General features: G+C 41.8%; 2 protein-coding genes across 2 annotated transcripts; both read right to left on the bottom strand.

Moving 5' to 3' along the window:
• Positions 1-119: 119 nt before the first annotated feature.
• LOC306977464 (rotatin-like) lies at positions 120-22,700 on the bottom strand. The gene is made up of 45 exons (XM_079575783.1): positions 22,614-22,700; positions 22,421-22,535; positions 21,591-21,741; positions 21,341-21,509; positions 20,896-21,080; positions 20,695-20,810; positions 19,696-19,863; positions 19,407-19,619; positions 19,181-19,293; positions 18,640-18,766; positions 18,178-18,303; positions 16,787-16,903; positions 16,110-16,249; positions 15,601-15,772; positions 15,425-15,524; positions 15,221-15,306; positions 14,574-14,691; positions 14,184-14,280; positions 14,034-14,099; positions 13,767-13,952; positions 12,966-13,208; positions 12,724-12,880; positions 11,832-11,986; positions 11,429-11,648; positions 10,705-10,833; positions 10,451-10,558; positions 10,097-10,255; positions 9,718-9,795; positions 8,818-9,016; positions 8,195-8,292; positions 8,011-8,098; positions 7,553-7,754; positions 6,808-6,898; positions 6,405-6,555; positions 6,043-6,180; positions 5,675-5,862; positions 5,506-5,611; positions 5,247-5,344; positions 5,017-5,094; positions 4,482-4,608; positions 1,734-1,927; positions 1,221-1,482; positions 607-710; positions 348-417; positions 120-273 (listed from the first exon to the last, which is right to left on the bottom strand). The coding sequence occupies exons 2-45, from the start codon at positions 22,469-22,471 to the stop codon at positions 194-196; spliced, it is 6,024 nt and encodes a 2,007-aa protein (XP_079431909.1). The 5' UTR covers positions 22,472-22,535; positions 22,614-22,700; the 3' UTR covers positions 120-193.
• A 62-nt stretch (positions 22,701-22,762) lies between these two features.
• Positions 22,763-23,851, bottom strand: LOC306977916 (rotatin-like; the record flags this gene model as incomplete). Its single annotated transcript, XM_079576355.1, has 4 exons — positions 23,713-23,851; positions 23,244-23,431; positions 22,966-23,155; positions 22,763-22,884 (listed from the first exon to the last, which is right to left on the bottom strand). The coding sequence occupies exons 1-4, from the start codon at positions 23,741-23,743 to the stop codon at positions 22,763-22,765; spliced, it is 531 nt and encodes a 176-aa protein (XP_079432481.1). The 5' UTR covers positions 23,744-23,851.
• Positions 23,852-25,782: the final 1,931 nt, after the last annotated feature.

Below are 25,782 nucleotides of genomic sequence, written 5' to 3'. Positions count from 1 at the left end.
TATGTCTTTAGTCAGTACAGTATGTAATAGTGATACATTTAACCACCAATATTGTGACATGTAAATGTCTAGTTAAACAGAAAAAAACAACAGCACAACATTGTATTTATCAAAATCCTACAATTTAATGTATTTCACAGTTTAAAATAGCACATATAAAACATGATTCAATATAAATTAAGAGGCACAGCAGTTAGTTTTTTAGCAGCTGGGAAAGGTTTTCAAGGCACTTCATCAGGTAGTCTCTCAGTGGCTCGTCCTTCTGTTCTTTCTCTAGAAACAAAGAGAAAAAGTGTTGTCTAACCTGCCCGGTGGTCATTACTTTGAATTAGCGAGCAAACACTTACCCTTTTTAGAGCTCGAATATGCTTCTTCAAGTCTCAATCGAATCAAGGGACACTTTAAGGAGGTCTTGGCCTTTTGGAGGAAATTGAATAAAGGGATTAGAGAAAAGGAAGGCATTCTTCTCAACAGGATTTATCAACGTCTCACAGCCACCAAATCAGATAGAGCAGAGATGGTATCTGATTTCATCAATCAGCGCCAGTGAGTGCCTAAAACGCGCTATTAAGTGCCTCTAAATTAGGTGTGTAATATTGTGCGTACCCTCTGATTGTTGTGAAGCAGAGCCCACAGTGCAGACGCTCCAGTGCAGCAGGTCTCCAGGTCCTTACTCTCCAGACAGCTTATCAGCGCCGCCATGGCTTTTTCTGACAGAGACATATGAGTAAAGAATTGTTCATCAATGTACCTACTCCGACTAAGCGCTAGACATTATTAAACTGGATTTAGATGTTAATGATGAATTTGGTAAGGCCACAACCCGATCTTAAATGGTAATGAACCTACATCAAATACTTTCGACGTATTCATACTGTAATGCATGTTGCACTGGATGTTTGAAAGTGATGGGTCTACGCATCACAGGAAACATGGTTTCACACATTCCACCTCCCACCGGTCACAACGCCCACACACTCACGCTGTGGAAGTGTTCGTCCTTCCACTGTCACTGTGGTGCATGAGGCTTTGATATAGACAGGTAATGATGAATGTTCTGTGTAAAAGAAAACTAATCAAGTGTGTTATAAAACCAATTTTGTAATTCACTAGTGGGTGGGCAAAGAACTATAAAGTAATTCAGTGGCATCTCAATGATCAGATTTAGCTTTGCATTGTTCAAATCTGGGTTGGCACATGTTGACATTGCGCTCTCGTACCGTTGGCCATGACGTGGGGCTTGTTGGCGGGGCAGAAGCAGAGGTTGTGGAGGGCGAGCAGTGCATGGCGCCGCTGTGGCGCTAGGTCGGCCAGTGAGTCCAGGGCGCCGGTCACTCTGAGTATGCTCTGTTGTCCGTCCTCCAACACCGATACGCTGAGCAATAACTTCAGCCACAGAGCCAGAACACCACCAGAGCCGACAGAAGACCTGGCAGACGCTTTGGACACCGGCACAGACAGGAAGCCTTGGAGAAAATGAGTCTGTCGAAAATAAAAGATGAGATGTTTGAAAGCTTTTCTTCACTGTCACAGAGATTGATCATTTATAACAGAGAGTACTTCCTCAACAGCAGAGTGAAAGTGCGAAGCTGCGATGTTGCTCAAGTGTTAAAGATACCATTTATAGACTGGGCTTGTAAACTGCCTCAACTTCACTCAAATCACACATTTTTAGCTGGTTAAAGTTCCCAGAGCGTTAAAACACCTCCAGTTCTTTGAGTTGAAGAGCGTACCTTTTGAAGGAGCCCCCTGCAGTCCCGGGATGCGGCCAGGTTTGTGAGGAGGTAGAAGGCCAGTTTCTGGATACAGCTGTTGTCAGGGGCAACCCCCGAGGCTAGCTTCATAATGGAGTGCATCAGAGAGCCCCCCGAAGAGCTTTTAGATCCCGGGACAACACCAGGACCACTAGCACAAAGAGAACTGCACGCTGCGAGACACACAGACGAAACAAGGTGAATTCTAATGAACAAAATTATCACGGAAAGTCACGTATCTGGTATTGCTTTAGGATCGCACATCATTACGGTACGGAGATTCTGATTGATTTAGTTTCAAAACTCAAAAATCAAGACTCTGATCCACGTGCTGGTCCAGGAGCACTGACAGTTTAGAGATGACTCAAATAATACAAGCTTAGCCATACAAGTATCAGATTCATTTTTCCACTGTATGCATTAAACATACAGTGGGAGGAAAATGTGAGTACTATACACCGTTTGGAATTTCTGCTTAAATTTGTCATAAAATGTGGTCTGATCTTTATCAAAATCCTAAGAATGAGTAAACAGTGTCTGCTTAAACATTCACAGGAATAAGTAAGTGAACCCAGGAATCTCGCTGAATTGCAGCACTTTTGTAAAGGGGAATGGTCCAAGATTCATCCTGATCGTTGTGAGCGTCTAATCTGGAGCTACAGGAAAGCAGTTATTGCTGCAAAATAAGTATCAGCCAGCTATTTAATACAGGGGTTCACTTACTTGTTCCATGCATGTTGTGAATGGCTTAGGTTTTTCTGCAACATATCCTGACAAACTTGTGAATTATTTTTGTCTATTGATTTAGCATGTTTTCCAGGCCCCGAGGCAACAAAACAGGGATATTCTATGGATTGATGAAACTGCAGATTAGACACACAAAGATCAGGATGATCAGCTTCCGGTATACCTCCTTTTTCCTCCCACTGTATATAATAACTCATTTTCTGGCCTGTTAGCGGCATCCAAGGAAAGAACAAGAAGGAACAACAGGTGATGCTCCACAACATGACGGCTGGCCTCTGAGGTTTGTGATCAACGAGACAAGCTTATGTCAGTGAAATCATTTAACTGCTTATTCTGATGATCACATTGGTATGCTTGTTAAGTGTGAAATGACCTTTTCACAAGGATATTTGACAGCAATAAGGTCACATGAGTATAATCTGTTAGAAATTTGTCCTAATATATATAACAAGCTTGTACGTTCTATTCAGTGATGTAAACAGCAAATACCAAGTCTCCATAGGCTTCACATTTACGTCGACATAACTGACAAGACTAATTGCTGCGGCATAGATTTCATTGAGAAAAAAAAGCAGAAATCAACAAGCTGAGGAGTGAGCAGCGTAACCGCCCTCAGCCTGACGCTGACTGATGGAGCGTATTGGAAAACATGACAGCTTGTTGCCAGTGTTAATCCTTGAATGGCAACATACAGCAATGAGCCTGCGTTAATGTTAGCCTGAGGTTATCTCAATATCTGTCTACAGCGCTCTCACTGAGCTGACAAGGAGAGCGGCTTAATGATGGGAGTTACTTCAAACTCTATCGATTTCACTCAGAGTCAGCTCATGATTCACCATTCGCTTAGTAATAATACTGTGTTATGAGCAATTTTATCAATTTGTGGATTATTAAACTGCAATTACACTATATGTAATTGTTCTGACTAATGTCTATAACACGCCTATTGTCCTACAGTAGTTCGTCTGTTGAATTGGATTACATTTGTTCAATTTATTACACTGTTCCTTCCTTGGACCTCTTATTGGAGGACACTGAAGATTGATAACACCATGTCATGTAAAAGTCAGTCTTTTGGATTTAAATTAATCTTAATCTTTAAACTTAAACTCAAATCAACTTTAAGGAGAAAATATTATTTGAACAATAAAGCGATTAAGACATAATCTGGATAATCATTGTTTCTCCTGGCAAAACTAATAAAAACAAATGAAAATAAGTAACTAAAATAAATTCTCTGTTCAGACTGTCGGGAAAACTTCAGATAAAGGTCACATCCTGTCCTGTAGTCTGAGCACAGAGCATTTCATCTGGCGACAGAGAAGTTTTAGCGTCAGCCACATCGTCTGCTCTGGTTTTGACGCTTGCTCTCACACAAACCGCGAGACAAGCATTGCAGCCTCAGCCCTGAATCCTCACAGTGTCCCTATTGTGCGAAAGCAGGCGCTGGATTACTGCAGCAAGACACGATGTTGTACATTGGTCCGAGAGAGGACAAAGGGGCTTTAAGTGCGAGTGCGATAACTAGACGTATAAACAGAAGGAAAAGGCAGGCACAGTACATGCTAATATTCAACAATGGTAGGTTCATAAAGGGTTCAGATGACTTTCAATTATTTCTATTTTATTATGTTGCAGCAGGATGCGAAATTAGATAGGCCACTTTTATTGGGAAAAAAATCTCTAATTACTTTCCAACGTTTTAACACATTAACAGAAATTCAGAGGGGAAAAAAGAAAAAGTAATAGGACCCAAAATAACAGCTGCAAATCCATTCCTTTGTGACTTTTTGGAACCTTTATCCAAATAATAAAAATGTAGTCAGGAAAGTACAGTGAACAGCACATTCTATAAAATCCGGAGCAAGGACTTTTTAAGAATAGAATAATGAGAATACTTAGTAGTAAAATGAAAATTAATACAAGGGAAGGGAATTCTTTCTGAACCCACAACATAGAGAAGACTGTAAACGTGCTGACCTGTGGTGAACTTGGCTGTATAGACGCACAGCAGCTCCAGCACCGCCTCCAGGGCGGGGTCGTCCAATAGGAGCCAGGGCCAGAGAGCATTGAGGGCCAGTGTGAGACGCGCATCGGTGGCTATAGCCTGCACATGACAACACACATGTACACACTATTTATTCTCCCTCACACACTATACAAGGGCTTGAATCACAATAGGCTCCAAACACGATAAACAGGCTCGACACGTGATTGGGAACTACTCGGTTCAAGTAATAAAAGGCATTTCGGATCCTAAATTCACACAACATATAAAAGGATCTGCTAATCTACAATGTCAATTTACCTTATGTGTGTTTAAAAATTGATTTGCTTGTTGTTTTTACAGTGGTATTCGAAATTTGGTGAGTAATGCTATTATTGACTTTAGAACCGTTTCTTTGATGCAACACATGTCGGGAACGTTTAGGTGACTCCGATCCACAACCACAGCACTCACTCTCAAAGGTATCATTAAAAAACAATTAGCAGCAGGAATTAAACCGGAGCTCACTTTGCATTCATCGCTGCAGTAAAGCGCGCTCTGTAGTATCTCGGCCGTCAGCTTCACTTCTTTCAAATAGCCATCTTCCTGATAACAAAACAAAAACAAACGACCCACACGTTTGAAATAAGACAAAACCGGCGAGGGAAGAAAAGTGCTGAGGTGCAAATTTGTTCATAATATTTATCCAGTCGTGTTGGTGCCACATTTGGCGCAGAGTTTAGACTGGTTTTGCTCACCTTCTTGCGGTGGGACGTCCTGCCAGGTCGAGCCGACTCCAGGTTCAGCTGAGAGTAAGTCTGCTTCAGTTGTTCCACGCAGCTGTCGATCAGTCCAGCTGTAAAAACATACGACGCATTTGAAAGACAGTGACAAAAGAAAGAAATCGTCTGGGTTGTTATTTTTGTGTTTAATAAGAGACAGACATAAAGAACAGGCATTTAAGCAAAGTAATTGGTAAGGTCTTATGCTGACAACATGACTTTAATATTAGGTTACCTTTGGCTGCGTAGTTCTGAGCGGTGGAACTACAGGCCAACAGTGTCATCAAAGCTCTGGCTGTGTGCTTCCTCAGAGGGTCTTGAACGGTCCTCTTCTCAAAGCTCTGGGGCACATAGGTAACAAAATAAAACACTGTAAAGATTATTGTCAAAATGCTGCCACCTACCTGCAGCAGGAGGTCACACAGCTGTTCGGCTGACGCGGCGCTCAGCACCTCGGACAAAGAAGAGGTTGAGTGATAGTCGCTGTCTCTCCTCTTTGTCTCCTCTGTTAAAACTGAGCTGACAAACTGCAGAGCCACAGTGTGGAGAGAGGCGTCTGAGGTCCGCTCGCTCATGCACAAGGATAAGGTCCCTGCAATATACAAAGTGACGATTGATATGATGCTATGGAAATCTATACAATTTCAGTATCAGGCTGTTACATAATAAAACAACAGTAATCAAAAGAAGACTGCAAACTTTCTGGAGCCACCGTTTATTCACCAATTTGCATATACGTTTACATTTCCCCAAATATATTGTGTTTACCTACCTGCAAAACAGCGCCAGCGTCTTCCAAGTGCCGCAGAGACAGATGGATAAGCTGCTGAGCTGTCCCTTCTCACCAGAACAGCCAGGAGCATAAACACATCCGCCCAGCACATTCTCATCGTGTCCTGTGCACCTGCATCTGAAATGGATGGAATACGAGTCACTGCTTTGGTGATGCATACACACATAACACTGAATTTATAAAAAATACAGAAAGAAAAATGCTTAAGAGGCTACAGACATAAACTTTTATGAACGAGTTAGCAGCAAAAGAAGAGATTGCAGCGAACAAGGTTAGGTAAAAATGAGATATGAGAAATGAGAGAGTTTCAGTCACAACAGCCAGTAAAAGTACTTTCTGACCTAGTCCTTTTGTATCCAGCATAAGCACCGCCACAAGGGAGGACAGCAGCTGTTTCATGAAGTCCTTTTGGCCAATAGACTCTTGACTGACTGCAAAACATGACTGCAGGAGCTTTGAGAAGGCAGACAGGAACTGAAGCAGGGTCACCAACTACAATTATGCAAAAGAATGATGAGACAAAACAAGTGCACAAACAATCACATACTAAGAGGTTGGATTTTGTAAAAGGTGACATTAAAATACCTATCTTTTAAAAAGTTAGCTCAAATTATTTACTTTTAATACATTGTTAAGTATTCCACCCACGCTGAAACCTGGAGGTGCTGCAGATAACTGACTGTGCGGCGCCTGCCCACGTTTGAGGCGAGTCGTAACAACAAAAATAATTCAGAGCGCTCTCACCTGACTCCTTATATCCGCGCTCTCTCGCGGTAAGACGCTGGGGGTCTTCAGGTCATTCAGGCACTTCTCGAAAGGCCGAATGTCCACCACGCTAAAGACACAAAAATCACATAACAAAAACAATGAGCTACTAAATCAACACCACATTACAAACTCATTCAGTGGGGTTTCTGCGTAACAGAGCATCCCAGATTAGTTATTATATGAAACTACCATAAAGTCAATGCAGACCAGGGCTACACATTGAATCAAACTGAATCTGAAGTGACCATTAGAATGGTTGCAATTATTTAAGCAGTCAATATCCTTCGCAAATAACAAAGTATCTTTTCTCTGTGAAATTGTATTAGGTTTAAAACCACCTGTTATCTTAAATGTTTTTAGACTTTAAAACATTTTCTGAAACATATGCTAGTCATGTTAAGTGTAGCAGTTCATATTTCAGTCTTCTCTTAAATGGTAATGCTTTTGCAATTGTTTACAACCTACAGAGAACTCAATCTCGCAAAAAATCACCATTAGCAATTTTTCAAGAATCAAGCAGCACTGATGCAGCCCTTGCAAATTGTAGCTATTCAAATTGCAATTTTGGTTTAATCTAAATTAGCCTTGCATCTAGTGTGAAATGAATAAACACAAACACGGCTATGCATGAAGTTTTCCTTAGATGTAAATATTCAATTGATGAATTTCCCCCCAAAACACTGTGAGCCATTTTGCATTAGCTGCAGACAGGACCTCTTACCTTGCTAGCGCCTGGAGAATCTGGTTGTTTCGGATGGCATTGAGGGTGAAGTCCGGCAGGATGGACAGAAGGTTACCCAGCAGGCCGCAGTGCGCCGTCAGGAGGTCAGGTGTTACTATGACGACAGGCTCCACAGCCGCAGGATCACCGTGTTGGGAGTCCTGGGACGAGACCGAGGCACTGGTGTCTGTGTCGCTTTGGCCTGAGGAAGACACGGCAGTAGGGAGTAATTAGTCTCTCATTCATATGACAGTATGACTTTACAAAACATTGAGCAAAAGGAAAATAAAATAGTATGTTCAGTGATAAAGTGAAGGAAATACAGTATAAACTCTACTATTTTCTACAGCAGTCTACAGCAAATTTAATGTAGTTTTATATTTATGTACCCTGGCTTTCGGTGTTCCCACTTCTTTTAAGAACATACTATAGGTAGGAAAGATTTGCATTGGCAGTACCTTGAGCCGTTAACCTGTTTGCAGCGGATTCTTCTGGGACGGTCAACGTTGAAGGCCCCTTTGGAGAGTGAATCCCTGAACCCCTGATCTACAGCGGAAGATGAGGCCATTTTTACTCAAAGCGCTTCTCCTGTCAGAAGGTATTTACTGCATGTATTCCTGTTTGTGCAAGAGTGTGGCTAACCTCAGTGCTGGAGGTGGAGAGAGAGCTGGAAGGTCTGGAAGAGTTAGCAGCAGGTGCTAATGGAGCAGCTTTCCAAAACCACAGGGAATCATAGGAGTCTAAAATGGGGGGGAGAAAATGATGGCCAGTTTATAGATGCGTTAATAAGTCTGTACAATTAAAGCCGTACTAAGGAACATCCAGGTTAGATATTGCTGCGTCACAAGAACAACTAACTTCTCAAAACAATAAAACAACGAATACTAGAAGTGCCTCTAAATATGGGTTAGACACAGACCAAGCTCTTCAGGCAGTTATCAAAACACAACATCTGGAAGAGGATCTATCATATTTAAATCCCATGTTTGGCTGATATCTATGGTCAAAGCAAAGCAGCAACAGCTGGAGATACGAGTTAAGTTAAGAGTCTGGTCTAAGGAGAGTCAAGCTTACTCACAGTAAAGACATTGTTCATTTAGCTATTTTTCACCATATAAAAACCCCACAATGAAATCAATGCTGGAACTTCATTCTATTATTGGGTTACTCGTCATGCAGTATGGCTTGATAAATAAAAAAAAAAAGGAATAAAAACTAACTGGAGGAACACAAGGACAGCAAAAGTAACTTGGCTATGAGCGCACCTTGTGAAGTGTTGTCTCTGGGATCGGCGCCATCAGCATTCACAGCGAGAGGTTGTAAGTGAAACTTGTACCTGCCTCTGTAACAGGCGGATGCTGAGGAAGCCACATGCTGGAAATACTGACAGTGGTAAAGCAGCGCCTGAAGCGCTGGCAGGCCCACGAGAGAAACTCCAGACACTTCGTCGTGAACGCACGGATGCTACATTTTGGAAAATAACAATAAAGATGATAGACATGTTAGGATGGATCAAAATATACATTGAAATGTATAATACTTAACATGCATAATCATGATTGATTACAGTGCATCAAATAAACGTGTCAAATGTGTTAACCCTGTAGTTTCCACCTTTACATGTTCGTATTATATATTAGTTTAGCAATTCATATTTCAGTCATCTGACCAATGATGAAGCCCCTGTTTAAAATGTGTACAGCAAACCAAATCGTAATTAATAGAAAGATATTGCCAATTTAATTGCAATCACAATATCTGTCACAAAAATCTCAATGTTATATCTTTACAGAATCGTGCAGCCTTAGCAAATACCCAGTCACATCAGCAGGTTGACGTTTTGTGTCCAGTTTCTTCATTTAACATCCCAGTGAGTAAAGATCACCTTAAATAATGTTTTTATTTCACATCCAGTCAGTGATATTTGAAGAATTCTTGTACCAAAAACTTCACAAAGGCATGAAAACACATCTAGTTTTTTTGTTAAAAGGTTGGTTTATAGATTTACACTTTTGAAGATCTTGGCATCCCAAGTTTGAACCCAGGAGCAAGCAAGGCGTAATAAGGGCGGACAGCTTGCAATGGAAAGTAGTGATGGAGTAGACACAAACAAAATGAAAAACGTTCATAAAAAAGCTTTTGAAATGTCTGGCAGAGCGGCTGACCTGCCAGGGGGAGTCCTTGGCCTCCTCTGCGTTGGCTGGCATCGGCATCAGCAGCAAATTCTGCAGGATGAATGCAGCCTGGACGCACAAAGAAACACATGATGAACAGAGGGTCAAGTCGGGACTACATTAGCAACACTGCCATCTGTCTGAATCTGGCTGGAAATACAAACGTCTCTCCAAACTCCTCATTCCAAAGCAAAACATTTAAATTGGGATTGCTTTTGTGTCACTTGCATTCATAACATATTTCACAGTGCGTGCGAACGCTGACAAGAATTTCTAAAATGTATAAACTAATCTTTGGATCATATGAAGACAATTTTTTATTTTTATTTGATTTGTGTCAAAGAATTGAGATGCAGCATTAATATTGTACCTCTCTGCGGACCATGCTGCTCTCCTGCTGGTCCAAAAGGATGTTAAGCAAAGTGCCCCACAGGCCTCCGCTGATGTTCTGACAGCTGGCACACAAAGCCTGGCACCCAGCGGGCACTGACGATAGAGCTGCACCCAGACCCAAACTGGCACATCTCACCTGACAGGGTGGCAGAGGGGGATGGAGTAGGCAGGTACAGACATTTTGATATTAAGTGACTTCCTTTGTAGCTTTAGTGCCAATGTCAATAACGACGTTGTTAAAATTGTCATGCAAGAAAACGTTTCAACACAACAAAATTCTGTTTTACATGTTTGGAAAAAAAGTATAGAGAGAAATGGCAAGTTCATTCACCTCTGGATCTCGATCCACCCACAGTGGTATAAGCCAGGCCAAACCAAGCTGAGCGTTATTTGCCTCCTCATTTGTCTCATTTCCCAAAGACCACAGGGAGATCACATCCTGGAAAAGAAATATTTCAAGAGCAATAAGCACAGCATCTACATTTTAGTTTCCTCATCCAAATGCTTTTGCTGCCGTAGTCGCTTCTGTCTGTTTCGAAAGTCTGACACATCTTCCCACGCAGCACAGCACATTGTGACACTTGCCTGGTCTTTGTTCTCAGCCATCATCTCAGAGGACAGGTGAAGGAGGCAGACGACAGCACTTTTAGTCACACCTTTGCCCATAAAAGACATGGAGTTACCTCCCCACTCCACGTAGAATGAAGAGATCACCTGAAACAAGACAATAATTAACTTAACTACATCACTTAGTTAGACCCGGCACATTTGGTTTTGCTTATTTTACTTTGTTATTATGCCTTTCATGTGAAGCTATGTGCAACTGAGACTAATTATCTTTACTTTCAGGAGCATTTGGGTAAAATTGCTAGGGCTCCAGAGAATGAACCTGCAGTTCAGACTGGTCCACTGAGACACTGACAACCATTTAAGAGGAATAGGTGTTGTGTAAACAAGAAATTTTTAATCTCATCATCAGAAGCCCAAAAAACAAAGTTTGGACTTGTTTCTAAGCTGAGTGTTGCTGCACACTCTTTATTTTGCTACATTTTATGGACTGTTAAACAAGAGAACAGATGGAAGCAGCAAGGTTGATTAATCTCATCAGCATCTTCACTGTGTGGCATATCAATGAGATTTTTACCTTTTGTAATTCCTGTCCTGGAACCATATTTTGCTTAGTTTTAATTAATTCCACAGAAATCAGTGTTTTTGTTTTATTTCTTTGCTTTGTTCCTCTAAGCCCATGGCGCTCATGAACATATGCAGACAACGTGCAGACAGGCACATGTGCTGCACAGACACACACCTCCAAGAGCCCACTCAGATACTTGGAGCAGAGGGACACAGGCGCAGGGTCAGGGCAGTGGGCGCTCCAGCCGCTATGTGCTGTCAGGCAGACCATGCCCTGCAGAGTCCTCTCCAGACTGGGCAGACCATAGAAACGAGGGGCGTCTGACACCCGCAGGCTCCGGAGCAAGCACCCGGCCAGCTGGCTCCGGAAGGGACCCCCTAAAGCCAAACAGGGCCTGGGCAGACATGATGGAGAGGGAACAAGGGAACACAGTAGACAGAGGAACACAGATAGACAGAGACAAAAATTAACACTAATTTTAACAACTAAAAACTATTTCATGATTGAATATTAAGGATAGTTAATAATAAAATCAATAATACCATAAATATGCACAGAGAAAAGCTTTTCAACAAACCTGTCAGTGGTGTTTTGCAGGCGCAGAAGCAGAGTGTTGAACAAGGCTGTGAGCTCTCTCTGGAGCCTCTGACTGACTCGCGTCTTCAGTTCCTCCTGCTCTCGTGGGTTCTGGCTTTCTGCACCAAGAAACAGATGAAGGAGGCTCGCTGTATCCTGGATGAGTGATACACACAGACACAGCAGCAATAACTTGTTTAGTAAGTGATTAACTGTCTAATTAGGAAACGGTTAAAAACATTCCACTTCCAAAGAAGGTTTTCGCTGGTAAACAAGGATTAAACATATTAGGCACAGACACATCAACAATGAGAATTTTAGTTGAAGCCACACAGAGATGGTTGATACAAGTGTGGAGAGACAGATGTTCCTTAAACAGCTCAGTAATTACAGAGAAGTCTGAGCAGCGCAGCTCACCCCTACCAGGCATTCAATCCAGTCTGTTGGAGCTGCCAGGGGAGGGCTTATTGTTTACACACACATTAATGAGAAAACCAAGGTGAGACTGATTAAATCCTAAAAGTAGCTCTCCACCTAAACAGTGCCATGATTCGTCTCCTACAGCAAAATGATGAATATAAGACGAAACAGCCACGGAAATAATCCATGCAGCAGGTTTGATGCTGTCATGGCATTTTCTGTCATTGTGACGAACTTATAAGCTCTGCTAATGATTATACTCTCTTAATAGTCCGCTATGGCGGTGGTGAGGTAATAATTTCACACATGAATCAGCACATAAACATATGAAGCTTTTCTGGGACATACAAACTGGCAAAGACTTCGAATACACCTGCCAGCATACACAAATAATACACCAATAAACATGACAGAATGACACACCTAAAAATAAGTAGATGCAAATTTTACACAAAATCAGATTATCACAACACCTGTTTAAGTAACAGCTCCAGAATCCAGCGCAGGTCCCGGTTTTCTTGCTCCGACACAGACATTGCGTTTGTCTGTTTGAAATAATCATTCAAGAATTCGACTATGGCTATCAGCAACTTCTCATCCTCCACACAGGCTGGGCGAACCTGGAGAAACCTACACACACACACAAAAAAATGTATCTCTTCTTTTTTGTCTTATTATTTATAGTACACACTTCTTCAATCATTAAGCCTTGTACCTGCTCATTGCTGCCTGCCAGTTTAAACATTGCATTGTGTCTCTACAGCTGTGAGTGGGGACGTGCGGGAGAGCCAGTTTGTCCATCAGTAGATAGAGTCGGAGGCGGCAGAGGGCAGAAGTGACTGAACTGTGCCCGGCTGCAGTGACTATGGCCTGGACACTGTCCCTCAGTGCAGTGGGGCAGTGCATCGCCCGCAGCATCACGACCTGCCACTCACACAGCTTCAGGTCAGAGTGGAATCTGGGACAAACAAGGAGTATTTGTTCAAGCTCGGGAAACAACTTCTACTGTTCATGTCAAAAACCTTCATACATAAACGGATTACACACTATTAAAAATAGGAATCATTGGGTCATATTGTTTTCCTTATAGACCAAAACACACAGCTCCAAAATGCTTGAAAAGACTGACTCTGCTGCTACACAATTACTCAGTGGATTGTTGCATCCCACAGGTACACATTACATAAAGTTTCAAAATAAAATTATTACAATTCTCTTGGCTGAAGCTCTAATCTTTTTTATTTGAATAAAACTAAATTTTACCTGGATTGATCCATTGATGTGGTGCTTTAAACATGGTAAATGTAATAAAGCAGGATAAAGCAATTTGAGAGACAAGCTCATCTTTTTGAATTAGGTCACATTAGCACAAAATGGAGACAGATGAAAGTGCAGTTACCAAGGCTCATAAGTCACGTTGCAGCGATAAGCGATTTATCTTGTTCAACGTTAAACCGAAAAACTCTCCCGAATGGTCAAAACCAAACTGCGTACATGACGGCAACATGGCTCTTACTCGTCTTTCCCTGACACGTGGCATCCCTCAAACAGGCCGTCTATCCCAGAATGCCAAGCGGTGTTCCAGGCCACCTGCAGGGCGTGCCGCGCAGGGGCCAGTGTCCAGAGGTCAGAGGACGGAGGCAGGACGCAGCGGTGAGGGCTGACGGCGTGATGAGTAGCCGCGTGGAACGGGAGGTTGTACCTGGAGGAGATGGACACCAACAAGTGCTGAGACCGACTAAGTGAAAACTGTTAATGTGCTCAAAAGTAAGAACCCTGTTACCTGCGTGTTACAGTCAGAGGTAGAGAGAACGGTGAGAGTCTGATATTTGGACTTGATTTGTCAGAACTGGTTAGAAGAGTTAAAAAGGTGTTTAAAAAATACATGGTTTTCGATGATGTATTACAGGTGATTTCAGGTTGGAAAACTCACCACATTTCAAGGCTGGCAATTTCATCAAACAGCACCAAAAACATCAATACAGTTGCATCACTTCTGCTGCCTTTGTTTTCCTTTAATATAAGGGATGCTAAAATAGAACAAAAACATTCACTTTTATCCAAAGAATGTCTCATGAAGTAAAACATAAGGAGAAAGTACATTATTTGTAGCATCAAGTCAAATGAATTCAAGTGCTTGACCCTTGGAAGAGCAAAGTAATCGGTTGGAGGCCAAGTTGCATCATATGCCAATTTAGAGCATGACAACACTGTTAAGCACTGCACATCAACTGGTGACTTGTCATCTTCTTCAGGAAGCATGCCAAAAGCAAGAGCACATGTACATATAGTGGTTGCCTAATGAGTTGCCTTCTGCCTGTACCTCTGAGCAGAATGAGGAGCAGAGGGCTGTGCTGCGCCAAGCTGTGTCTCAGAGAGGGATCCGCAAACACCAGCTTCCTCAGTATACACATGCAGGGCTGCAGCAGGCCATCCAGGCTCTGGGGAGGACAGCAATACAATCGTATGGTGGTTACAGGGAGCAAAATGCAACCGAATAATCACACTGTGGCTCGCTGCTAAAGTGTTTAAATCAAATGCAAATGAGGTGAATATGCACCGGGCAGACACCGACAACAGAACCTGGAGGCATCCATCCACACACACTTGTTAGCTTGTTAACTGTCATTTTCAATGTTTCTTTTTGTCGTCATGATGCGGACAGACAGGCAGGACTGTTAGCCTTGTTAGTAGTTCAGATTCAGAGAGCTGGGACAAGCAGCAGAGTGCAGTAACTACAGGGCAGAAATCAGCGCTAACCAGAGCCTGTCTGACACTATTAACACAGACCATTTTATACTTCTACGGCGCACGCTTCAGTGAGTCTCCCTATAGCCACTGGCAACATATGTTCACACATGCAAATATTGCTGGAGAGTATGTAAGTGCCTTTACATGCAGATTTCAAACTACCCACAGACATGCAGGGAATCCTAATGGGGAGCACATGTATCTGTAACTAAGGCTCACCTTGTTCCCACGCACACACTCAGTGATGAAACTAATGGCTTTGTCACTTATTCCAAGATTCTTGAGCACTGCGTGCATTGTAGTGTCTATAAAACAAATTAAAATGTGTTTAGAGGCCATATTATCAAAGAATATATCTTTTAACCAAATGGTATTATGTTGTGCATATAATTCTCTGGTAATAGTGCGGGGTTATGTGATGACCTTGAAGGACCACAGACAGCTGTTCAGCAGCAGATCTCTTCAGTGAGATGTCCACAGTGTCTGAGGCGAGGACACTAAACAGCTTCTCCACAGACTCGACCTGCATCACACACAAACATCAGTAACACATTGTGGAAAAGTGCAACTCCAATGTATTTTCATTTAGTACACAGTACCTTAAGAACAGACTTGCAGCTGGTGTCAAGATCGATGTCCACGGGGTTTTTGAGGGAGAAGAGATTGGGGAGTGAGGAGATCACCAACTGGTCCAGCTCTGGTCTTAAGCTTTGGGCTCCATGAGCACTGTTCAGGTGGGGGAGAATCTGCTTCACTGCAGCTACTCTCACTCTGTTTTTATAGGAACGAGGAAACATTCTGAAGGTAATGCAGGGTTCAAATATGAAGTACAAGTTTTACAGTTGAATATTCAGTGGGAAATAGTGCCTTACTTGGTACAATGCACTATAATACGTCCATCAAAAGTAAGAGTACATTTTCAATATTTTAAAGAGTTGACTGACAAAAACTCACTGCTCAGGAGTAAACTTGTCAAAGTGACTATATAAAACAACAGAGAAGCGCCGACATTATAGACAGCCTTTATACAAAGGTATCAAACATGAGGACTCTTAATAATGCTCACAGCGCAAACACAAACACAGACAGAACAGGGGAGCGTACTCACGAGGGCTGTTTAGTAAAGAGCAGTCGGAGCGCTGCCTTTAGCTTGGCAGTGCTTGAAAACATGTTGTCTCTCGTCGCGTTGGACATGTCACTTATCAGCAGGACAGAGTTTCCCAGGGCCTCCTCGGTGTTGGCGTAACCCTGCCACATGCACACACAAACGGCACACAAGTAACTCAGACAAAGAGGGGTCCAACGGGGAATTCCAGCAAAGCGGCACAACAGTAAATAAAACATTGCTTTGATTACGGGTGGTTTCATTTCAAACTCTGGTTGACATGGCAGGCCCATCTCGAAATGGTCTCCTAGAATTAAATCACACTTGACAGCCAAGTACTATTCTCATGTTTATTCATGAAGAATTTCAAGGCTTTCTGCTAGCTGAAACTGAACAATTAATAAAAGCATGTTGTTTCCTCCCAAAAGCAGCCAATAGAAAAGAGAAAATATGTAAATGAGAGAATAACTACATTTTTCTCCCTGGCAGCTCAATATGCAGCCTTTGTATTCTAGTAATGCTAAAATTGCAGTTTTGATCATAGTTTGCATTGATACAAAGAAACACATCCCGCCACATCCGCCTACTCCATAGAGATAATGCAATCAATTTTGAATATGAAGCCAGTTTATGAACTGTGTGGTACAAGCACAATAGCACATTTTCAGGAAGTGCAATACCTGTAATATGGGCATGATCGGGTAAAGTGCCTCGTTCAATCTGTCCCACAGTGATGCTGTCATCATCAATTGTCCCTTAAGCAGGAAGAGAAGGATATCCTTGGCAGCAGTGTGCACCTATACATCACAAGTAAACTGCTGAGGTAACACATAGGTACAGGAGATAAAACATTTAACACAAGCTACTTTAAGAGATGTACCATAAAACGTCTAATAATATATAAAACAGGTGACCCTTCGGGAGTTTAATGTGGTCTTAAAAAATACAAATTCTTCATTGTGCAATTCATTGTTGATTGGATGTCTTTCCTTTGACCCTGACCGTGAGCACAACCTTAAGATGTGAGGGTCGTGTCAGTTAAACCCTGCATTAGCGTTAATCAAGCTGTGGTCCTGTCCACAGACCCTGTCGAGTTGAACTAAATCACCTAAACACCACACCACCTAAATCTCACTGAACTGCAGCAGTTTTGTAAAGAGGAATGGAATGGTTTATTCCTACTGTATATAACTGGTTAGTTGTGTCTAAACTTTATGTGAAGGTTAGATCACTTTAAAATGTTCCAGCAATGAGAAGCCAGCTCTATCAACAGTATGTTCACACCAACGGCATAGTACATAATATTAGCAGCAGTTCCCTCAGCTCCATCCATTTGACTATGGAGATGTGTGAATGCTCCAGTGCAATATCTTGGGACATTGGACAGTATGTATAATAGCGTTTCATAACCAATGGTAGCCATCTTAGTCGCACTCACCAGTTTATTGTATTGCAAAGTTATTTGGTTGATCTATTCCAGGCATGTCAACTCTCTTATTGTTTTTTATTTAGAAAGCAATCTTTGGCACAATGCCTGCTTATTACTGTTAGCTGTTAAACTCGAGCCAGTGAAGTCTTTGCTGTTCCTAAAGCTTGGATGGATTGAACTCAAAAGACTGCATTCAGTTACTCTACTCCACAAACTTACTGCAGAAGGTCTTAAAAATCAACAAACAAGCCCTTTGAATAGTTTCATCTGTGTCTGAATGTTTTAGTTGATGATGTACGATTTTATAAAGTTACGTAATTTGTTAAATGTAATTTGAGCTATTGCCCATCTTGGCCAGATCTTTCGTGTAAAAGAGATTGTGGATCTCAGTGGGTCTCATCTGGTCAAATAAAGTCTAATAAAGGCTAAATGATTAAAATGTAGTCTACCTAAATACTGATTTAGTCCTGGTTTGTGTTTATTCACATTTTTTTGTGGATCAAGTTACCTCCCCTAATACAAAGTTACTTATTGGACTAGGGAATATCCGAGGCAGTAATTGCAGCAGGCTTTGAAACTACTCCTCTAAACAATAGGAGGCAGTCCCAAAATGAGTTTTCAGAGTACAAAAAAACAACACACCTTTTCTGCTGAGTCCTGCAGTCCAAAAGCACTGATTTCATAGAGTACTTTGTGGTGGAGAAGGAAGTGCACACTGCTGCTGGCTGCTGGTTCTTGTCGTGCTACATTCTGGATGCCAAGGCAGTCCTGAGATGTGATCACACCAAAGCACCTCATAAATTATCACTCGCCTTTCACTCGCGCATGCATACTTAAATCCTCATTCACATTAGACATAGCCTTATACCTGTACCAGTGGTTGACAGAATTGGTGGAAAAGAGAAAGAGAAATAGATTGGCTGCCTGATTCTAAATGTCACATTGATTCTTTATTATTCACAGTCAAAGAAGTACAAGCTATTCATCTTGATCCGTCTTATTTACGCGCCTGTCCCTTAACAAAGAGCTCCACTTCATAGAAACATTAAGTTGTCTAAGGCATTTTAGCCATGAACTTGGTTATAAAAGAAGGTTTGTTCTGACCTTGACCAGTTTTAAAACACAGGCGTACGTCTCCGTCTTGACAGACTGCAGTGGATGGGACAGCAGCTTGAGAAGAAGTTTCTGACTCTCAGTTTGAAGGAGCGGGCTGGGCTGATCAAAAGACCATCTACCAACAGATACAATATGGTTACATAGGCAAGTGCTGCACAATTGTGGAAGAAAATCTCAGTTTTGCAATTGCGATAACATTTGCGATGCATGGTTTAAATGAAAACAATTCAGTTCGCTTTGCCCCATTTTTATCATGTCAGGGAACTTTTGAGGAAAGATTGAAATATGAATTGCCAAAAAAAAGCTATCACATGCAATTCAGAACATGTTTAAGCTAGAGTTAGTAAATATTAAATATAATGTAATATAATGTCCCCACTCCCCAGAGACCAAACAAACATTTGTGTTTGCTGTGAGTGGCTCACCTCTCCTAAGACCTGACTTGTAACTTTACTTACCAATTGATTGAGAATAACATAAATAGCAATTTGCACATAAACTATAACACTATAATCACGAAATAACTTACAAGTAAGCATAGATTCGTACACATTCTTTAATGACTGGGAGGTGCTGGTGAAATGGGAGACCGTCTATTGCTTGGTCTGCCAGTTCTAGTAAATCAAGCCAGTTCTTTTCCCCCTGTACACAAAACAAAAGTAATTGCAATGGAAGTTAAATTAGTTATGAGAACATACTGAGATCACATCGTCTCAAAACAGCTAATACACTGCTGTATTGCCGTGTACTCGTGCCTCAGCTTGAGCCTCCTTGAGAAAATTGCATGTCGATTCCATCCAAAGAGCCGCGCGGGTCACCATTCTGTAGAGGTCATAATGGTCTGAATTAACCTGCTCCAAATAGGCCACTGCTGTTTCTTGAATACCCGGTAATGCACTTCCTAATGATGAATCGAAGCACACATGAAAGATTGCTGTTGCTGTGTTTTCTGGAAGATTGTCACAAGCCTGTAAAGAAGAAGTAAAAACACTGACTAAATGCACAGACATAAAGTAATAGTGGCTTAGCCAAAAGCTCACAAACCTTCTCAGGAGGCAAGACGCTCTGTAGGAGTTTGATAGTAAATATGGTCGTTCCTGTATAGGCCATTTTGTGGTGAATCTGAGAACTCTGGGATACTTCTGCAGAACTGTTGTGATGGTAGCTTAGTATGTCCCCGAGCAGCTCCATAGATGCTTGCAGCTTTTCCTTCTGCAAAACCAACAGCCAAACATTGAGACAAAAGGCTCACACACACAAAATGTGTATGTGCCTACATCCACATGCACGCTCACAGACACCAAGTCTTTTATCCGCACAGTCACTGGCAGCCAGCCAAGAATAAAATTGTTCGTTCCAGGGGTTAGGAATTGAATGTAATCAGATTTCGGGGTTATTTTGGGACGGGATACAGATCCACCCTATCACAGTATGCATAAATTGGAGCAATCTATTCATAACCACTTTGCTCTGAGAGAAAATTTTAAAAAACAATAGAGGGTGAACACCAGCAGGGGGCAATAGAAGCTCTGTAGATCAGCTCAACTCCAGCTGACATGAAGCGTTAAACCAATCCCCATGGTAAAACCTAGAGGTCTGGCACACAGAAGCTGCTCTCCACATAAAGATGACAAAACAGTTCTCGGGCTGCATGGCTCTGGGCATGTATTTAACGGCCGAGAGCCACAGGGGCAAGGGCCTGACAAGTGGATAAGTCCCTCAGCACCGAGACACACTTTTTAAACGGTAGGCGAGGAAAATAAATGAGTTTGTTTGGCAGATGAAAAAACAGTATTACACAATTAATTTGCTGACTGCAGACAAATAACAGCTTTACTTAGACACCACCATGAACCATGTGTAATCTCATATAATGCATTCAGCTCAAATACAAGAAAGGAATACCACTCTCCTCGACAATGGACAGCCATATGCCTGTGAGTCTGTGGTAAATTGTCTAGTGACCAAGCCCAGATCCCTTTTCCAGTGAAGTGTATCCATTCATCTACATAAGATCCTGTCATGAGTTGTGTTTGGACTTGCCAGCTCTAACCCCACCAGACTGCCATCGTCCCAGACCAGCTCAGAGACACTGTCCCCGAGCAGAAGGAGCGCTTCAGACAGCAGCTCCAGCGCACGGTGAAACACATGTGAACTCTCTGAGGAAGAAGACAGAGCGAGATCAAACGACTGATACAAGATCTGGACAGACATTGCAGAGAAAATATGTAAAAATCGGCCTGCCTGTTTTCAGAAGGGGGATGGAGTGTTGTATAGTGGCCACAGTGAACTGCGCCAGTGTGAGCTGCTGCAACCGCCGCTCCAGACTGTCTTCAACGCAAAGATCAGGTAAGTCCAAATGGGCCACAGGCGACTGCGGTGTATGCTGGGGGGCCCGGGCTGCTGCTGCACCTCTGTGAGAGCTGCCACTACAAAAATGGAAGAAAAACAAGGATAATCAGTATTTGTGTATTTGTAAATTGTATTGTCCCCCTTCGGAAATCTGCCTGTTGCATTTGATCCATCATCCTCAGAATCTTAAGGCAGCACTTTGGTCAGGGGTTATTCTTAATATTCAGAATGGTACACATGTTCTAAGTTGTATGGCAGTATAGGTACTATCATGTTAAATTGGGTAATAAATAAACAGAAACACATTACTTTAAAATCGACAAAACATTTCACAAACCTATTGGATGTTGCATCTCCATCCTGGCCATCTCCTCTTGCTCTCTGCCCAGGACGTCCCACCACAGAGGGCCTGGGGGACTGCTCTGCTGCTGGGGAGGAGGCCTGCGAGTGCTGGGTCCCCCGCACCTCATGAGAATATGAGAAGGAGGAGTTCTGGGACACTGGATCTGGATTAACACAACATTTTAATTAACAAAATGTATATAGTACACCATAACTTATATGGTGTGTTATTACATTTGGCTCACCTTGTTTAGTTGAGTAAAAACTTGGGTCCTGATGAAAGCGCAGTCTCCTTCTCAGACCCACACAAAGCTGTCGCAGGCACGACAGGGCCTGGAAGAACAGGTAGTTCTTCTCACCTTTGTCAGAACCGAGACTTAAAAGGCTCAGCAAAATCTGAAACAAAGTTAATAGATAGAGGCTTAACATAAATAATATCCGTCAAGCCTTGTGTAAATTTAGCATAAAACCAAACTTGTTCAAAGTTGAGCAGCACAAAGTATTAATGGTAAGAAAGGCATTAACTCAGCAACTGACCTGACAAAACTCTGTCGTCTAAAATCCGTGTCTGAATCAGATTATATTCATTTAAAGCTGCTGCATTAGTCATTTAAAAGAGGGTCAAGCAAAGCAATTACAATGTCTATGTTTATGAAATATTTTACATTTGTTTGTTTGCACAGTGACTCTCAAAGGGGGATTTCGGTATATTCAGCACTCGGCACATTTAACCGAGGGACAGGCAGTTGAAGCTCGGTCAGGTCAACAAATTGCAATTATTTTTTGTCAATGTCGCGGGATTTTCAACTTCTATTGCAAGATAAGATACAAATAACTGCTACAGACATGATGACTCAGTGACTTAATTGAAAACAAGAGTAATTTTGAAATGGGCTCAAACTAATAAACACCTCAAAGGGATACTTCACAGCCAATGCGTGATCACACAAAGTACGAATTGCCAATTAATGAGAAACACCTCTTGCATTACAGTCCACAGCAGTAGATCCATTGCTTAGGTCTTAAATGCACATTTGTAAACAACTTATCTCTGGCTATATATGGATCTACTTGCCTTCACTATATCAGGGCGCTGCAAGAAGACCTCAGAAGGAAAATCTTGCATTATGACGTCACGCAGAAGTTCACATGTTGTCCGGACTAGGTTGGTGTTGCTGCTTCTTAACGAACTGTTTGACAAGGAAAGGAGTGTTAAGTATGAACATCCAGCTCAATAACAAATCAACAAATTGAACTTAATAAATCACCTTTCATTTGATGACAGTATATGTTGGTCTGTGTTTGTTAAGGTGAGCCATGGAAATACAGAGAACTTTAGACATCTCACGTTCTCTCGTACTGTGAGTAAAAAAGATGGTAAACATTAATGTTATCATTTTAATGGTAAATCATAGTGTCATAGAGGAGACAGGAGAGTGCCTTTTATCTTGTGAAACAGCGCATCTTCCTCACTTTGTGCTCTTGTGTGGAAATAGCTCGTGTTAGGAGGAATCTCCCCAGCTTCAGGCACTCCGGGGGCTGTTAAACACAATTTGTAAAGACAGATGAACCGAAACTCCACAGTCCTTTCTGGCTTATTTACCATTTTCAGTCGAGTACCTGTTGAGGTGGTTGCCTGTGTGGTGCACGTATACACAATGGTGTGACTCGGCAGCAGGTCTGGAAGCAGAAACAGCTGGTCTAGAGCTCCATCGATGACAGCTCGCAGTCTGGGCTCCACTTTTGGAGACAGTTGAGTGAGGAAGTCCACCGCCCCAACATCTCTCAGCATCTGGGCAGCACTGGGATGCTTTGACAAGACAGCGTTTCACATGTAACACCGAAAACTATGAAAAACAAAACAATTATAGCAGCTTTACAGATACTACAGTACCAACCTTGGATAATGTTGTGACCAGTTCTAGGACTTCTTCTTGCATTGGGACCTCGGGGAAATTGAACCACCCCAAAAGGTATACAAAAAGCATCTTCTCCTGCACAATGTCAGCCACCGAAATGAGGGAGTGATCCAGTTTGCAAATAATGTTTTTTAAAGCTCGGATTCTTATTTCCACTAATGGATGCCCTGTAACACAGAAATCAAAAGTAGCAATGTACTAGTTTCAAAAGCAGTATGATTTCACGTGCTTCACTATGTTGTTGTTGTTGTTGCTTTTTTATGTTAGGTATTGTTAACATTTTTACAGAAACCATGTCATACTCTATATACAAGGAAATCACAAATTAAATCCATCTCGAGAACATCTAAAGAGATTAGATCTGAAGTTATTACAAAGGGGCTAACGTAAACTTAGCAAAAACACAACGTTGTGAACTATTTTCAAAAGCCAAAGCGAGGCATCCCACCGATTTTCTTGATAAGAGGTGCTAACTCCATTTTCAGCGTAAGTTGTGGTTAAGTTAGTGGCTAAAAGAAACGATTTGCAGAGCGCTACTTCTCCGGAGACATGTCAACAAATGTTTTTAACGTCCGCGCCAACGTCACTCCACTTCCGGTATGGATCTGAGAGGCATTCAAGGTACAGGGTCTGTCGGACGAAAACACCGAGAAACTTTTAACATGGGATGTTCTGCGAGCATGGCAGCGAGTTACTGCCAGAAAACCACGTTACGGTACTGAAGTTGGTAAACAATCCATATACAACATATATGATATCAATGATAAAATATTGGTTTTCAGTAGATTCATATTTATGTGCCGATATGGCTAAAGAGCTATATCGTATTGCTTTTTCCAATTATTCTTAAGAAGTAAAGGCATTTCTAACGTCTATATTTATTGTTTTGCTACTTTATTAAATCAATACATATCTCTGTCCCCAAATACACCAATAATTGATTTTTGCTGATCACAACATGACATAACATGATGTTTTTTAGGGGTAGCCAACTAAAGGTAATTATTGCTACTATATGAAAAGTTGCCAAGTGATGGGCTCATTGGCTCATTCAGTCCTGCAGCTATCCCCTATTTAAGCAAAAAATAGTGCCTGACAGTGCATGTCTCCATCGGGGCCTAAGCTTTCAAATGAGATGTGCAGTGGTGTGACCATACTCAAATTAACCTTATCTTATCTGCCATTTGAGGCTTAGGTTCAGGGTTAGAAATTAATCTAAATCTCAAAGCATATTGACTGGAGAGCTTACAGCCTATATGCCAGTGTGATACCTCATTTGACAGCCAAGACCTTCTGGTTTCTAAAACTATTTGTAAGATCTGTGCGAACGAAACACAACTTACATCACATTTGCCGTTCCTAATCCTAGTTAGGGTGTAGTATGTGAGAGTGAGTGGTTGGTGGTGGTCGGATTGCTCACATTGGCAGCCTCACACTTCCATCAGTGTACCCCAGGGCAGCTGAGGCTACTAAGGTAGCTTACCACCACCAGGTATGGATTGAATGTGAAATTGCCCTATGTAAAGCACTTTGTGACCGTGTCTGTGAAAGGCGCTATACAAATACAGCACTTCCCTTTCCCTGACAGTACAATACAGTACTTCCCTTGCCTGACCCTAAACCCAACTTACAGGTTTAGTAGGTAAAGGCAACACAGTAAGAGTGCATCCTGCATAATTATCTTCAAAGCCTCAAGTTTAAGCAAAATGGCAATAAAAAAAGTAATACAAGCAGAAGTCTAAACTAAATTTTAAATTAATTTTAATGAATGAATGAATCACATGAATCATGAACATTTCACAATGGACCGCACAATGAGCAAATTAAAGCAACTGCATATGCAATATGCATTAGTATAGACAGATCAGATGACAAAAGAAAGCCATGAAAATGTAATACACAAAATTAATACAATGCCAGAAAGGGATTGGGAGGAAGAAAAGGTAATCAAAATGTGTACATACTGTCTATGAGGGTTTTGTTGGGTTGTAATTATGCTGCTTGATTGCGTTTTAATTGATCATTTGACTAACACTCTAAATGCTTTTACACTGTACATTCAAAATGTTTTTATTTTTATTTTTGCTAATTGTTGCTTCTGACCAAAATGCCAACCCCAACAATATGCCACATATTTTAGAATGGAAATGAGTCTCTTTAGCTGACATTAGCTGATATATTGCATAAGCACAGAGTTGGCAGTCAAAGAATCTAAAAAACAACATTTAGAATAAAAACCATAAAGTAGAGAAATTACAGCGGCTGCTCTGACTGATTTTCGGGCAAAACTGTGTTATTCCTGCAACAAGCTCAAGTGGTCCCTGCAGTCCTGTCACTGCTTGACATGGCTGCTGTACCCGTCTTCCGCTCCACTGCGAGTGTTGAGGATTTGAGGGTAGGCACAGAGGGGCCCCACAATCCCCGCCTGGTTAAGACAAAAGTCAGAGCACTGAGTCAAACCTGAGCCACAGAGACATGTTGTTGTGTACATAATTTATGGCTGATGCAGCATTCATTT

Source organism: Gobius niger (assembly GCF_951799975.1).
Source record: "Gobius niger genome assembly, chromosome: 18".
Lineage (NCBI taxonomy): Eukaryota > Metazoa > Chordata > Actinopteri > Gobiiformes > Gobiidae > Gobius > Gobius niger.
The sequence above is the reverse complement of the archived record's forward strand: the minus strand, read 5'-3'. Positions and strand labels throughout refer to the sequence as shown.

What these genes read in the sequence shown, in the direction of transcription:
- LOC306977464 (XM_079575783.1), bottom strand. Translation starts at nt 22,471, where the DNA reads ATGCAAGATTTTCCTTCTGAGGTCTTCTTGCAGCGCCCTGATATAGTG. An exon ending in TCAAGGAGGCTCAAGCTGAG is followed by an intron (nt 19,294 to 19,406) that starts GCACGAGTACAC and finishes TTTTGTGTACAG; the next exon opens with GGGGAAAAGAACTGGCTTGA. An exon ending in GTACGAATCTATGCTTACTT is followed by an intron (nt 18,767 to 19,180) that starts GTAAGTTATTTC and finishes ATCTGTTGGTAG; the next exon opens with ATGGTCTTTTGATCAGCCCA.